The sequence below is a fragment of the Desmodus rotundus genome, chromosome 3 (assembly GCF_022682495.2).
Source record: "Desmodus rotundus isolate HL8 chromosome 3, HLdesRot8A.1, whole genome shotgun sequence".
In the NCBI taxonomy this organism is placed as follows: Eukaryota; Metazoa; Chordata; class Mammalia; order Chiroptera; family Phyllostomidae; genus Desmodus; species Desmodus rotundus.
Window position 1 is genome coordinate 161495260 of NC_071389.1, and position 16892 is coordinate 161512151.

General features: G+C 38.7%; 1 protein-coding gene across 1 annotated transcript in view; it reads left to right on the plus strand.

The window, feature by feature from the left end:
- SLC2A13 (solute carrier family 2 member 13) overlaps positions 1 to 16892 on the plus strand; it is a 280975-nt gene that overhangs the window by 218224 nt on the left and 45859 nt on the right. The window contains exon 7 of the mRNA XM_024575883.4: positions 7558 to 7683. Coding sequence (XP_024431651.2) covers positions 7558 to 7683 — 126 coding nt within the window. The remainder of the gene's footprint in view (positions 1 to 7557; positions 7684 to 16892) is intronic.

Here is a 16892-nt window from a genome sequence, read left to right on the forward strand (position 1 = left end):
CTTCCAGCTTTGAAAAAGGAAAAGGAATCTTTAAAACACTTTGTCCTATTTCTTTGACCTTGTAAACCAGTTCAGTAGCTGCCCTTTGTCATGTTTGTTCAAAATGAATGATTTGACGAAATGAGTGATTCATTTATCTTTTCAAAAGGAGTACTAGTCCTGACAGCCGCCATTTATTATATGGTCACCACCGTGCCAACCACTGTACTAGGAGATTCACGTGGATTTTCTCTCTTATCCCTCAGCAAAACCGAGGTAGACACTGTTCCTTCCCCCATTTTACCAATGACACTGAGGCTTAGAGACGTTATGTCCACTTTAGAAAATGATGTGGCTTAGCAGACAGTAGAGCAGAGCATTACCAAGGAGCCCAGCTCTTGACCACCCTTCATTCTGAAATTTCCCATTCAGGCTGCGGGGTGCTCCTGTGGCCCAGAGGGTGCACATACCTTTGGTGAGGGAAAAACAACTCCTCATGACTAAAGTCCAGTGTGTCTAAAAATACCCGTGTTGCTGAGTTTTTGGTCATTCAGTGAAACTGAGATTGTTTTTGGAGAAATCTTTTTTGTGAGTAGTAGTTTATGTGGGACTGGAAGGTTTATTTTTTTAAAGTTTTGCCCATTTACTTTTTTACTTACCCATGTTGACTCAGCTCAGAAAGTTTAATTCTGTCATTGTTAAAAGCAAGTGCTTAACATAAGTAAAGTCATTCTCAGATATGTTCAATGATTCACCCCCTTGGAGTTCCTTAGAGCCAAATGATCTTAACCACATAGCTTTGCAAATGGTATCTGATCCAAGTTAAATTGTGGTTTTTATTTTGCTCTGTTCATTTTGAGTAAGTGTTGTTTTTAAGGCCTTTTTTACACAGACAGATGAATATGGAAGAAGTAATGTGAGACAAGAAGCAAATATAGATGATATGTACTTACAAAGAGATACCCTTTAAGCAAATTAGACCGTATGTGTACACTCAAATGAGGGAATGAACACCGAGAAAGCTCTTCTCAGCTCAGCCCTCCACTTGTGGAAATGAATTATACACGTGAACCTGACTTTAAAGAATAATATCTGTGTGCTGAGACTAGTATTTTGGTGGTGCCACCCCCTCCCCACCCAGAGATATCACTTCACTGGTTTCTCTTGGTTTTCTCCATCTTGAATTCTTCCGAATTTCATGAAATCCTGTCAGTGTGGAAGGTTCCAGTTGTAAGAGCACAATAAATATTGTAAAGATTACATTAAATAGAGTTGCGGGCATCAAAGGACATGATGATATCCAGGGAGACAGCTGTCAGGCTATCTCATTTTATCTTTATCACACAGAATAGCTTCCAAATCAAACACCTTTTGGGGGCTGCAGGGGCTGATTGTTTCCTTACTCTCCAAGCAAAACTTACTTTGTCCTCCACATTCAAACATTTCATTTCCTATGAAACTCGAAAAGCCCTCCAAGTAACCGTGGAAGAACTGATAATCAAAGCTGTATACACCAAAATGGACTTTTCCATTTGATTTTGTTTTCTCTGTATGAAGCATTTACAATCTGACAGGCATGGAGCTAGAGGTTGTAAGGCTTGATGAAAAATATAAATAAACTTAGTCCCCAGATTTCTTTGTTTGTGCATAAGGAGATACTTGGGTACTACTTAAAAATTGAACAATTAATTATCAAAGCAAACAAATGAATAAAAATGGGTTCCTAAAGAAAGGCAATTTTAAGAAGTGTTTACATAGATAGGTTAAAAAAAAACTATGACATTTTCACTTTAAAACAACCTATATTTTTTTTGCATTGACATAAAGAAAATATATAAAACTCAGTGTGGCTATGCGTTCACAAAGAATGCAGACACTATATATTCAAGTGTGAGTTTGTGATTCTCCAAACAGAAGTTAAGTAATTCAGAATAAAAGTTGATTCCCATTCCCAAATTTATAATCTAGAAATTATTTGTAAAGTTTTATCAGGTCTGTTGGTTTATTTATTTTATTTTAAAAGTCATGAATGTAAGTAACTACATATTAAAAACCAGCAGTCTTTCCATTCAGCTGTTCTGAGGAAGAGTATTTTTAAAGCATATTTTGGTGGAGACAGACTCTCCTTAACATTTCAAGGAAAAATTAACTATTTAAGAAAATCAGTAAAATTTTCCTTCCTTATTTTCTTACTTTCACTTTAACCTGTCAAACGAAGAGAGAAGGTAATTTCCAAGTCCACGAGAGACTCAGACCCAGAACTGAGTTTAGTTGCCTCTCCGGTGCCCCTGAAGAGGCGCCGACATCTGAGCTCATGACTCGGATCCCAGTGCATTTGCGGGAGTTTGGTCTTCACGGATACGGAATCCAAACTGCTTCAGTACCAGATACCTTGCTTCCTGGATGACTTATTTATATTTTATATGTTAAACAGGTGAATGTTCTCTCTTCTCGAAAGGATACCCTGGGTTGCTTTTAAACTTTTATTTTCTCATTCTGAGAAGTTTCAGAACAGGGAATATTTGTGGTTATCATTTCTATGTATGGAATATATGTATATGTATGTATTGAATGTATGTATATATGAATGAAATACATGTATGGAAATATATTTATGAGCTGCTCGTTATTAAGGATTTTACTGTTATATTTTAAAAAGCTTCAATGAACATTGGTTTGGCACCGATATATTTAAATCTCAGCTTTATATTTAGAAAACCTTACATAAATTCATCAGGTTATGTTCAAGAAAGCCTAAAGAGCAAATCATGAATAAGAAATAGCCACTTCTAGAAGTTGTTCCTGTTTTAATGTCACGCGTTAAAGCCACAGTCATGTTACGTGCTCTCTGTAAAAGGTCAATTAGCAGATTACCCAGGATATTTAAAGTTTTGTGTTACCTTCTAAATGTCAAGTGAAAGTTAGAAATGCTGTTACATTTGGGAGAATTTTGCCATAAAATCACCTATATGATAAAAAAAAAAATTTCTAGGTCACAGGTAAGGGTTGGCCACACCAGTTCCCAAACAGTGGCCTACTCCCTGGGGTGGCAAGGACTTGAACACTTTATAATACTTGACCTATTTTCACTGAGTGACTCCTATGAACTGCAGTTGAGGGATATTATGGAGTAGTAGAAAGGACAGTTTTTCATGCTTTTTTTAATATGGGAAAGGCTTGAGCCTGCACATAAACTATGGGCTAAGTTCTCAGAGAGGTTTGAAAGTATAAGGAAGAAAATAACCAGTGGGACAAGGTATCAGTCCCGTCCTGGTGAAGCCTGTAGGGGCTGAGATCCAAAGCCCTGGTTAGAGGGATGGTCTTGGAATGCCCTCTTCAGAGCCTGGAGGAAAAGAGGTGACAATAGATGGCTTTGTTCGTGTCTGAGTTGAAAGCTGAGAAAATTCATGCCTCGTCCCTTCACGTTTCACTGTGAAGTAAGGCAAGGCCATCTTCTAAGGGTTGGGGTTGGAGGAGAGTTGTGGGTGATGCAGTCGTGGAAGTAGGGGGTGTCACTGATGAGGGCCAGGTAAAAGTTTGCTGGCAGCAGTGAGGATTCAGCTGTGCTTGAGGGCTACGAATGCATACTTGTACACCTGGTTGTGTGGATTCGCCACCAGTACAGGGCATCCTGGGAGTAGACAAAAAGGAGAAAGATTGTTGGAAAGATTCAAACATCAAAGTTTATAGGCTGACTATCTAGAAGGACTTAAATACAAAGACTTAGAGGATGGGGTGTGAGTAATAAAGGGATTGACCCCGAAAGATTGACAGAGAAGGACACAGTCGTGAAGTGAGTGAAGGATCGGGAAGAAAGGAGTGTGGGAGGGCTCTGCAGTAGGAGAGCAATTGACCCTTGAGTGAGGAAGCCAGAGACCTTGAAGGAAAGGAGTTGCAGATCAGCTCAGAGTGTTGTAAAGGTGTTCTAGATCAGGGATCAGCAAACTTCCTGTAAAGGGTCAGATAGTAAACATCTGTGGCTTTGTAGGCCATGTGGGTTCTATTAGAACTCCTCATCTCTGCCCTTGAAGCTTGAAGGAAGTCATAGACAGTAGGGAAATGAATGGGCATGGCCGTGTTCCAGTAAAACTTTATTTACCAAAGTAAATTGACCTCCTAATTGGTCTGGATTTGTCTCAGGGGCTGTAATTTGCTGCCCCCTGTTCTAGACAGTGATAATTTCCAGCATATAGACCAAGTGGAGGTGAAGATTGTTAGAAACCAAGGGGCTAAAATCCTTTAAGATTAGCATAATTACCATTATTAGCATAATTACCATAAACCATTGAGATCTAACAGATGACTGGAGAACATATCACATGCCACCAGCAACAGAAAACGCATTTTTATTAAGTGCACAAGGCACACACAGGAAAAATTATATACCAGGCCATAAAATGAACCTCAATAAATTTTAAAAAGACTGAAATCATACCAATTATGTTCTCTGGTCACAGTGGAGTGAAGTTAGGAAACACTAAAGAAAAAAAATTGGGAAATTCACAAATATGTGAAAAATAAATAACACACTCCTTAATCCAAAGGACCAAAGAGGAAATCACAAGGGAAATTAGAAAATACTTTGGTAAGAATGAAAATGAGGACACACCATATCCAATACGGGCTGTATCTAAAGCACTGCTTTCAGGGAAGTTTATAGCTATAAGTTCTGTGTTAAAAAGGAAGAAAGATATCAAATCGAAAAACTACCCTGCCACTTTAAGATAGTGGATGGGTAAGAGAAAAACAGGGCAGTAAACAGAAGGGTCTGAAGTGGCCTAAAGAGATGAAATGGGATGAAAGCCCGGAAAAAGCAGTTGGTCTTAGGATAAGAACAAGTTTCTCCTTGTAACTGGAGCATAGAGACTAGGATGGGTTATATGTTGCTGTAAGATTATAAAGTTCCCATCTTTACCACTTTCATCTCTTTTCTCTCTAAAGCTGGAGTTGAGGTCATTTGCAGAGAGTAAACAGAAGTGGAGCAGTGGAGATTTGAAGTATAGCCCTGGAGTAGGGTGGTTGAAATAGTCCTTGTCTAGAGTTGGCTAGAAGACGAACTATTAAGAATCACAGGGTGTTGAGGAACCTTTCAAGGCTGGTAGTAGTGCATTAGAGAGGAACAACCGCTGTGGGATTCTGTCCATGGCATTTGGGTGCATGGGTGAAGGCACCTGTTTGCATTCATACATGGCTAGAACGTGGGCTAGATGGGTGTGATGGAAAGATAAGTGGTCAATGAAATTCAGGACAGAATGTTGAAATGTTGGGCTGTGGTCAACAAGCTCAGTAAGGACAGAATTAGAGAAATGAAAAAGCTAGTAAATAGGGGAGCAAGTAGAAGGACCAATTAGCTGGAGGTCGTGAGGAGGTCTAATACAAATCATATCCGCCAGTGCAAGGCATCTGTTTTGTTCACAAATGCTTCCCAGGTCCTGGAATAGTGCCTGGCACATAGGAAGTGTGACGTGTTTGTATCTATGGAATGAATGATCATGGCAGAGCAGGGGTTGTTTACTAAGCAAGCTGGAAGGATGGGAGATGTGGTCAGGGTTGGGTACTTGAATAAGTGATGGAGGAGGCAAAGCATTATGGGCAACACCCGTATGTCTGACACATATGTATGGTAGGTCCTCAGTAACTATTAGCTTTTGTCATTATGTTTTTTGGCCTTTTGTAGGAATTACTTATTTTTTAAAGAAGTAGAGTCATTTCTTTGCAAATGTGTAAGTTGCCCTTCCCCAAATAGTACCATTTAAAGCCACTGGAACAATCAGGATTCTTAAGAGTCTACTTCTTATGGGCAAAATAAACAAACTACTTGTAAGAATTATTATCTTCCTTTCCGAATTAGCCTCGCTGTAGTTCTCAAAGCCAGAAGCCCTGGGGACTACTAGTGCTTTCTATTGCTTTGTTTATTTTGCTTATCACAGATGTGGGCGGGTTTATATTTACAATACTGTATCACCTCTCTAAAGTACATTAACCTTTCAATAGGCCTCTTTTTTCTTTTAGTATAGGGCTGAAGCCTCATTTAAAAATAGGATGGCTGTTTGGAAAGGAAGTGTTTACAGAAGGAGACTAAAATGACAATCGTATAACTTTTAAACAGTGCCAGTATTTTCCCATTTAGCTACATGAATCAAAGAAGTATTTTTATTTTGAGTCAGGATTCACATCTTTTCTGGGTAACAGTAGCTCTTACCCTGTTGGTCCCCCACACTGTATCATATAATTACTTGTACACAGTAGATATTTAAAAGTCTGGACTGGCTGATCTTTAATTGTAAAATAAGTAGTGCCCTTCCCTCTTTGCCTGGTGAGTTTCTTTTATGATCCAATTCAAATTTCACCTCTGAAATTACCCTGGGTCTTACAGGCAAACGAGCATGCCTCTTTCCTTAGAGTAGTTCATAAGTATTTCCTCCTACACTGCCATTATTTACTTGTATATCTGTCTCTCACCCTTGCCTTTTATCTACCAAAGAGCAGGGACTTGGTCTTACTCATTTTAGTATCTCCAGGGCCTTGTGTGGCCTGTGGTGTACAAGGTGCTCCAGAATTGTCTAGGAAATGAGTGTGACAGCAAGAAAACTCATTTTACAAGCACACCATGGGCTTAGGTTGGAAAACCCTGCCATCTACGGGATTTCCCATTTGGAAGTTTTTGCAGTGAGAATACTGCAGGAGATTAATTGATTATGGCTCTGTGGTCCAACCAGTAGTTGTAATTAACCTAGAGAATAGTTAGCCTGTTTCCCTACACTAACTTCTTTTAAATTAAGCATTACGAATAACTGATACGCAATATATTTTTGTTAAAAGTGCAGGTGTCCACCAAGATGTTAACAGTGGCCCTGACCAGTGTGGCTCAGTTGGTTGGGCATCATCTGCAAAGCAAAAGGCCTCGGCTTTTATTCCCGGTCACATGCCTAGGTTGCAGCTGGTGCCCAGTTGGGATGCATGGGAGAGGCAGCCAATTGATGTTTCTCTCCTTCTCTTTCTCCCTCCCTTCCCTTCTCTCTAAAAATAAATAAATAACTAAATCTTTTTATTTTTTAAAAGATGTTAACAGTGACTATTATTTGGATGGTAGTATGTTTGTTTTTTAAGTTTTCTTTAGATATAATTTGTTTCACTCTTTGAATTTTTCTGCTTCAGAATATATGTAGGAAAAATATATTTTCCATTTTTAAAAGATGTACATGGTAACAACAAGAAAAATAAATGCTTTGGTATAATTTGGAGCCAGTTAGCTGGGTCAAGATGGCCAGTCCATGCTTTGGTAACAAATCTCAGCGGCTTAGAGAAGCATAGTTTGTTTGCTGCAAGTTGACTAAGGTTCTCCATCCAGTCACTCAAACCCAAGCCTCTTCCATCTCAAAGTGGGTTCCAAAGGCACTGCAACAGGAGAGGGAGAGATGGGAGAGGCCTGCCAGCCCTCACCTGCCTCATCAGGTGTCGCTGTGCCCTGGCCAAAACCAGTCTCATGGACCCACGCTTGCTGCAAAGTAGAGTGGAAAATGCAGGGGAGCACCAGTTGTCGCTGCTAACACAACTGTAACTCTTTCCATTTTACAGTTACTGCAATGAATGCATGTTGGATCCAGACTGCGGTTTCTGCTACAAGATGAACAAATCGACCGTCATCGACTCCTCCTGTGTTCCCGTAAATAAGGCATCTACAAATGAGGCAGCCTGGGGCAGGTATGTCACTCATTATGTGCTGTAAGAACATACAGTAGAATTTCAGAAGGAGACCTATTTCTAAACTTACAGAGTGGCTGCACTTAGTGTCAATAACTGCATTTCTTTTGAACTGGTCTTCTTTTTAAACGATCTTTTAAAGTTTACAGCATATACTGAGGAGAGTAGGAGTAAAGTATTGCGACAGTATGTTTCAGAGACTTAGAGAAGAAGGCATTTAAACCTAGATTTGGGGAAATCCAGCTTCCAGATCTACCTCTGCCCTAAGCTATAGGAGTTTGAATCTTGAGACAGGGGTTACCGTTTTTTGGCAAGACAAATTTTTTCTCATTGCATATTGTTTTACTACACCAGTAATGTTCAGACTCCCAAACTTAAGTGAAAGATAGAAAATTGTCAAGTCAAATTAACATCACTTTAAATTTTTTCATGGAACTGTTATTTTCTTAGAGTGCTTTCCTGGAGTTTAAAGAAATTTAGCAAAATAAGGATAAAAGTTGGTAATCCTGGCATGTAACCAGTCTGGGAAGCTATAAATCTTTCTCTTTTGCACAGATTACATTAGTTTGTAATAGGCAAATACATGGAATATTTGCATAGAACAAATATTTCCCACATTTATGAACTAATGCGTCCAGATCCATGGTCACAAGAAATATGTAAATATTACTCGACATGGCTTTAAACTTCTGTGTTTTAAATTCCCATAAAAAGAATAATATGTTCTCATCCTGTCTGCTGCATAGTACTGATGAAGGTAGTGAAATCTGTAATAAAGTACTTGTACCTCCTAGGAACTATAAAGTACAATATGCAATTATTAATCATTATACTCTTATCATTAATCATTTTGCTAGGGAATTGCTCCAAAGAAGTGGAAGTAAATTATATGGCAGTTGAGTGAAAATCTAGACCACATTTTAAATATACTAATTACAAAAAAAAAATGTGTAAAAGATATTCAATTACTACTTAAAATTAAAGCTTTAAAAGAGCTTCTTTTAGAAACACCCAGTGTGTAATTTTCATTAGCCAAGCTTCATTAGGGAATTAATTGACTAAATATTTCTGGAAGTGATAGTTTATAATTTTAACCCTTATGATTACTTTTTCATTATGGAAAATCCCTCCCGAAAGTTAGTAATCTAGAATCATGGACATACGATGAAATCTGTGCGTGTAGTTTCCTGTATTTCACAGAATTAACTTCTGAACATTATAAATGTCTACTAATGGAAAGGGGACACTAAAATTAGACATTTCTCTTACTCTAAAAGGTCTAGAGGCCAGAGGCTTTAAAATAGGAGTTTTGTTATTTCTTTTTGCAAATAACAAAGTGTTAAACATTTAACTTTTTAGCAGAAAGGTATATTCTTTCATTGCAGCATATTCTTTCATTTTATTTATATTTTTGTACTGAACATACTGCTAGAGAAAAGTGAGGCACAGATAACACTCAATTGGAAAAATACAAAGAACTAAATACAATATATAAAGAAATTTTATGTTTGTTGAATATTCCTAGGAAAAAAGTTTTCTTACTCTTTTCTGTGCTGAGCAATGTTGGTTGCCTCACTCTGGGCCAGGAAAAAAAGCAAAACAGGCAAGATATGTTCACCGTGAAAACTTCCTGTAGTAGAATATCCATTTGTAGTTAAGTAGCAGTCACTGTATTTTTGTTTATTAGTTGGTTGATGGGTTTTATACAAGTACCTAGAATGGAATTCTCAGGGCAGAATCTACCATTACCTTGGATTTGCATCTGAAATATGCGATTTATGGATATTTCAGGGGCAAGTGTTATGGCAGTTCATAGCCCCATATCCTGACCTCTGCCTGTAGCTGTTTCCTGAAAAGACACCAGATGGAATGGTAATACCGTTTATGATGGAGATAGTATAATGATTTTGATAAACTGAATTCTCAACATAACAAAAACCACTCATTCATGTAATCAATTATATCTTTGTTTTTATATTTCAGTAAAATTTTTAAAAATCATTTAGCTCTCCAAAGAAAGTATGTAAATGGTCAACAAGTATATGAGAACTACTTAACATTACTGATCATTAGGGAAATGCAAATTAAAACCACAATGAGATACCATCTCATACCCATCGGGATGGCTGCTGTCAAAACACAAAGTAAAAATTGTGGAGGATGTAGACAAATTAGAAAGTCCGTGCACTGTTGATGGGAATGTAAGTGGTGCAGCCACTGTGGAAAACAGGATGGCAGTATCCCAGAATTTTAAAATAGAATTATGTATCGTGTAACAGTTCCATTTCTGGGTATATATCCAAGAGAATTGAAAACAAGGTTTGAAAGAAACATGTGAATACCCATGTTCACAGCAAATAGCCAAAGATGGAAGCAACCCAAGTGTACATGATGGATGAATGGATGAACAAAATATGATATATATACATACCATAATACAGTATTCAGACTTAAACAAATTCTGGCACTTCCTACATCACATATGAACCTTGAAGATATAATTATAAGTATAATGAGCCAGTCACAAAATAACAAGTACCCTATGATTCCACTAGTATGAGGTACCGAGGGTAGTCATATTTATAGAGACAGAAAGAAGAATGGTGCTGGTGGAGGGGAGAGTACGCACTAGAGTAGCTGTTTAATGGGTATGGAGTTTGATTTGCAAAATGAAATGAGTTTTGGAGATTGCTTGCACAATATTGTGAATAGACTTAACACTATTGAACTATACTATTAGCATTTTTAAGTGGTTAATTAAGATGGTAAGTTTTGTGTTATAAGTATTTCACCACAATTAAAAATAAAAAAGGGAAACTCATTTAAAAAACCGTTCACCATACTTATAGAAAATATAATGTGCTAAGCTGATGGAAAGTCTTCTCTTCCCCCCATCATCCCCCGTACTTCCCACATGCATCCCCCACACATGCGAATACAAATTTAGTTTGGAAGTTAAAAAAATCAAATTAATTAACCAGTTAAGAAGAAATCCTAATGTAAAACAATACATTAAAATTAATAACTGAAAAGATTCACAAGAAGTTAGGCCTAGAAGTAAGCCTGTAGAGTAAGCAGAGGATGGAAATTAAAAGATAAGAAAAAAATAGTGCAAAGCAAAGAAATACTAGAGAGAATCAAAAAACAAAACAAAAATTGATTCATAGAGAAGACCCATCCATGTAAAGGAGAAACCTCTGACATTACTCTTTAAGAAGAGAGAGAAGGCATAGATAAACAATATTTAGAATGGAAGTAAATCATGTAAGGACAGATAGTAAAGATTTTTAAAATCATAAGAGAATACTATTGATATAATAATGTCCAATGCATTTGAAAACAGATAAAATGGACCATTTTCTAGAAAAAAAATATAGGACTTTCCAAAACCAACTCAACACCTCCGTGAAATACGATTTTTTAAAAATTTAGAATATATTTTATTGTTGATGCTATTACATTTGCCCCAACTTTCCCCCTTTGCTACCCTCCGCCCAGACTCCCCCACACCCTCAGGCAATCCCTACACCATTGTCCGGGTCCCTGGGTCATACATACATATTCTTTGGCTACTATATCCCCTATGCTGTTCTTTACATTCCCATGACTATTCTGTAACTCCCAAGTTGTACTTCTTAATCCCTCTACCTTTTTTACCCATCCCTCCCGACAAACCTCCCATCTGGCAACCATCAAAAAAGTGACCATACCTATGATTCTGTTTCTTTTCTACTTGTCCATTTATTTTCTTTTTTTTCTTTACATTCAATTATTGATAGATATGTATTTATTGTCATTTTATTGTTTATATTTTTGATCATCTTATAGAAGATCCTGTAAACATTTCATATAATGCTGGTTTGGTGGTGATGAACTCCTCTAGCTTTATCTGTCCTTTAATTCTAAATGATAGCTTTGCTGGGTAGAGTAATCTTGTTTGTAGATCCTTGCTTTTCATCACTTTGCATATTTCTTGCCATTCCCTCCTAGTCTGCAAAGTTTCTTTTGATAAATCAGCTGACAGTCTTATGGGAGCTCCCTTGCAGGTAACTAACTGCTTTTCTCTTGCTGCTTTTAAGATTCTCTCTTTGTCTTGAACCTTTTGTGTTTTAATGATGATGTGTCTTGGTGTGGGCCTCTTTGGGTTCATCTTATTTGGGACTCTCTGTGCTTCCTGGACTTATGTGTCTATTTCCTTCACCAAGTTAGGGAAGTTTTCTGTCATTTTTTCAAAAGGTTTTCAATTTCTTAATCTTTCTCTTCTCCTTCTGGTACCCCCATGATGCAACTGTTGGTATGCTTGAAGTTGCCTCAGAGGCTACATATACATTCCTCATTTTCTTGGATTATTTTTTTCTTCTTGCTGTTCTGATTGGTAGTTTTTTACTTTCTTATATTCCAAATTGCTGGTTCTTGGCTTCACCAACTCAACTGTTGATTTCCTGTAATTTTTTCTGCATTTCAGTTAGTGTATCCTTCATTTCTGTTTCTTTTCTGTGGTTTCCATGTCCTTCTTTCTGCTGTTGAAGTCCCCTCTGAGTTCATCTTCTTCTCTCTCAAGTTCATTCTGCATCCTTATAACCAATGATTTGACCCTGCATCTAGTAAATTACTTGTCTCCATTTTGTTTAGTTCTTTTCCTTGAGTTTTGTTCTATTCTTTCATGGTGGGAAATGTCTCTTTGTCTCCTCATTTTGGCAGCCTCCCTGTGTTGTTTCTCTATATTAGGTAGAACTGCTACATCTCTCTGGCTTGGTAGCACGACCTGATGTAGTAGGTGTCCTATAAGGTCCATTAGCACAGCCTCCCCTATCACCCTAGCTGGCTACTCGAGGTGCACCCTCCCTGTGGGGTGTGTACACCCTCCTCTTGTAGTTGAGACTTGATTGTTGTTGACAGGTCAGTGAGAGGGATTTGCCCAGTCAATCAGATGCAAGGACTAGCTGTGACCATTGCCCACCAAACATTGACCACTGTGGAGTATCAGCTATGCATGAGCCCACTCCACAGAGCAGACTTACTTCAGTGGGGCTGTGGTGGTGCTCCGGCATGGTCTGTAGCTGTCCAGTGGCTGCACAGGCTCTGGGGCTTCCTGGAAGGTGCAAGCCAAGGTTAGCCATACCTGTATTCTGTCTTGGGCCACCCAGCATAAGCTAGAGTGATCTGCCAATGGCTGGTATTTGTGCTAGGCTTCGAGGTGCTCAGGCAAGGCCAAGCTGTAAACCAAGGTGAGTTGGTGCTAGTGCTGGGCCTGGGGCTACTTAGCAAGAGGTACAGGGCTTGCTGAGGCCAGATGTTGCTTATTTGAGAGAATTTAGGAAAATCTGAAGCATGAGCCAAGACAAGTCATTTGTTTGGAAAAGCCACTGGAAACAGCTTGGGTGGGGCAGGGCCTCAGGGATTCAGAAGGATGGGGCAAACAGTGTGAGCCAGGTTGATGGAGTCTCAGATATGGCACCGTCGGTAGGGAGGCTCAGAAAAGGAACAGTGGCCTTCGCCAGCACTTCTGTCTGGAAGAAAGCTGCCCCCCGACCCTCACCCTGATGCCAGACACTTCAGTTCCTCTCTGCATGTCTCTAATGCCTTTCAAGCTTCTGCCCCTGTGCCAGAGCTCAGAGGGAGTGAGTCTGAGTAAGTCCGTGTGCAGTCCCTTAGAAAAGAACTGTCTGGGACTCCAGAAGTCTCTGTCTTCCTCAGCCTCAATCTCTGCTGAATTTACAGCTAAAAGTTACGGGATCTTATCTTCCTGGCACTGGGCTGGGGGTCCTGGAGTGGGGCTGGGATCCCTCACTCCCAAAGATATCCCTCCCAATTTTTATCTGTTGTATGTGGGTGTGGGACCAGCCCATTCCACATCTCTGCCCCTCCTACCAGTCTTGATGTGGTTTCATCTTTAATTCCATAGTAGAACTTCCACTCAGCTCCATTTCTGCTGGTTATATATAATGGCGTTTCTGTAGTTTGGTTATGATTTTGATGTGGTTGTGTGAAGAGGAGAGCCATGTTTACCTGTGCGACCATCATAGCTTTCTTCTCTGAAGTGTGGTTTTTATTCCCATTATACAGATGAAGACAGCAATGCCTTAGAGGGTCTGAATGATTTCTCAAAGAGACAGTAGGTCCACCAATTTTAAGGAGACAAAAATTGGTTAGAAAGATACATATTTTAGAGTCAGGCCATTTCAAATTTGAGCTTTTATCGTTTGTCTCACAAGTAGAACTAGGACAGTTTGGGCCCCTGTGAGCCCTTTTCCTCATCTGTAAAAAGTCAATAATATAATTGCTGTGTTGAACAATGTTTATTATGAAGATTAAATAAAAATGTAATCATAAAACAGTTATAAAAATATTATGCCCTGGGCAAATATAAGCAGAAAATATCTTGTAGTAATTTTTTTTTGATTTGTCACTAAAAAGCACTTCCTAACATAGAAGTGCATTAGAATACTTTCTATTTATCTCTGTCGTTCCATCCACCTCTATGTCACCTGGCTCTATACTTACAAAATCATAAGTAATCAATTCTGGGACTTCTGACTTCCTGACTCTTTAAAAGTATTGCAATGAGGGGTACTTGCTTAAAGTGCTGATTCAGTATTTGTGTCCTATAATGCAATGTTTTTTCTATAATTAGACACACTAAAATAGCTACATAGATTCCCTACTTGGCACTTTATTGTTCTTACTCACACTGAATGCCCGGTTTATTGCATTCATTCAGCAGTGGTATTTTTCTCAAAGCTGTACTCTGATTCAACACCAAGCCTATTTTCGAGCATCCCACTCCTCTCCCACACAGAATTCTAGTCAATCCACCCCTGGCTACCCCCCTAATATCCATTCTGATTTCCCACCCACATGCTGTGCCTTTCCTCACACTGCTTTCTGCCAGGAATTTACCCTCCTCCTCCCTCTTCTGGATCTCTGCCTGACTTTAACCATTATTTTTTGTGCAGATCGAATGTCACTGTTTCCTTGTTGTCCTCCAGCACTTTCCTGTATAACTGACATGATAATTAGATTGTCTTATATGATAGCAGTTGGGTTTGGATGTATGTTCTCTTCTAAATTATAAATTACAGCACTATTTTTAACCCCTTGGTACCGTGTACCTATCAGGCATTCAGTCAATAATTGTTAAGTGACAAAGTGGAAAAGGCTGCCATCACTAGAAAATATGTAAGGGTTTGAAAGGGCCTGGGTTTTAAATAAGGAGATACAGTGTTCCCATCATTTCATCTTAGTTGTATCTTCCACACTCATACTTACTTTCAGAAAAGGAAACCTCAAAGAGAAAAATGAGAGTGATGTGCTTTTCGTTAACAATGTTAAATATTTACCTGGTACTAACGCAAACACTAAAAAAAAAAAAAAAAAAAAGTAAATAAAACTTAACCCTGTACTTTACGTATGCACACTACATATTGTTGAAGTTATGCTACGTGGCGAATACTTCTTAAAAATTATTGGAAGAAATATTTACCTTTCCTCAAAACATCTATGGTAAGAGTATAAGATCAAGTATATTAAGAAACTAGGCCAAATAGCAAATGGAATTTTCCCTTCATCACCTTTTTCTTCAAGATATACATCAGTTTTGCATTTAGAAATTTATCATTTACAAATTATGTCAGTATCTTAGCATTCATGTACAAGATTGGTATTTTTATCAGTTATTTATATGAGGGATTTAAAATGCTAAAGCTGTGCTTCTAAGTGAATAACAGTATAGTTCAAAATGGACTTTTCCTAGTATATATTTCATAGGGAGAATCTAATATAGACTTTTTTCACCAACTTTGCTTTTTAAAATATACTTTTCTTTATGTTTTTGCTTGAACAATAGTCACGTTTGATGGTGCCCTTTAAGCTCTTAGTTGGATACTGTGTGCGTTTAAGTTTCATCTGTCCAAAAGTGATGTCAGAGACTGCAGGCCTCTGGGCTCTTCTTTTTTTAAGGCTCTTTGCGACAGCATGGATGGACCTGGAGAGCAAGCATTATGCTGAGTGAACTAAGCCAGTCAGAGAAAGACAAATACCATAGGATTTCACGCACGTGTGGAATGTAATGACCAAACTGAACTAAGAAAATGGGGGCAGACCCATAGATGGAGCAGGGTGACAGCTGGTGGTGGGGGCGGGGTGGGGGACAGGACTGACGAAAAAGGACTCATGGACATGGACAGCCGTGTGGTGATTGCTGGGGGAAGGAAAGTATAAGGGGACTACATGGTCACGAAAAAATGCAATAAAGAGTAAATTAAAAAACTATTCATGAGTCCGTGCTTCTCCAAAAAGTAATCCGTATTGAGTATTTCTCACTACAGAAGACTGAAAGCCTTTTCTGATAAGGGTAAGGACCAAGACCTGAACGACACGTGCTTGGTGAATATATAATAGCAGCAGCGGGTCTCGCTCATCACGTACTGGTACAGTGAAGCAACGGAAGGTGTGGACCTGCAGAGATGAAGTCCGGGGAGGCTGGGATTTGTCGGAAAAGGAGCAGAGGGAGCGATGGGGCCGAGAGGAAGGAAAATAGATGGCTGGAGCTCATCCTGCAAATATGAGTTTGGATCAGAGTGTCAGAGAGTCTCTTTTAGGAATGTTCTTTATTTTTTGGACACATTTTTAAAGGTGTAGAAATCATACTGGCAGTGATTTTAGGTGAAGGACTTTATGGGATGCCAGGATGGTGGATATGACATTGCATCACATAGTGAGTGAGATACAGTTCTCTTTCAAATATTCTGAATACATTAAGAAGAAAATCAGTTGACACTAGCATGGTGTTGAAACATTTTCTAACTACAAATTAATAACGTTGTGTTTTCATTTCACTTTTATTATAATCTCTTCTATTCTTGCCAAGTGAAGTTGATTACATTATTGTTCAAAGTATCTACTGCACTCACCAGAGAAGGATTTGATTTCCCTTGCCCAAACAATGTTATCCACACAACTTCTCTGGCCAAGGTTGTAAGAGCAGGCCCAGTATGTGTCACTTCTGAGCTACAGCTTTAAGAATAAGGATTTCTCACGTCTTCTTTTTCCTCTGCAGTAAAGTAGGCGATGTCCCAGAATAGGAGGTATTCCGTTAGCTTTGGGCACAGAGTAGAGAAAAGGTGGAGCAGAACCACAGCTGACCTGAGGGACCTGCATCATGGGCAAGAAATTAACCTAGTTTGTGGCTCTGGGATGTGGGGCTCTTC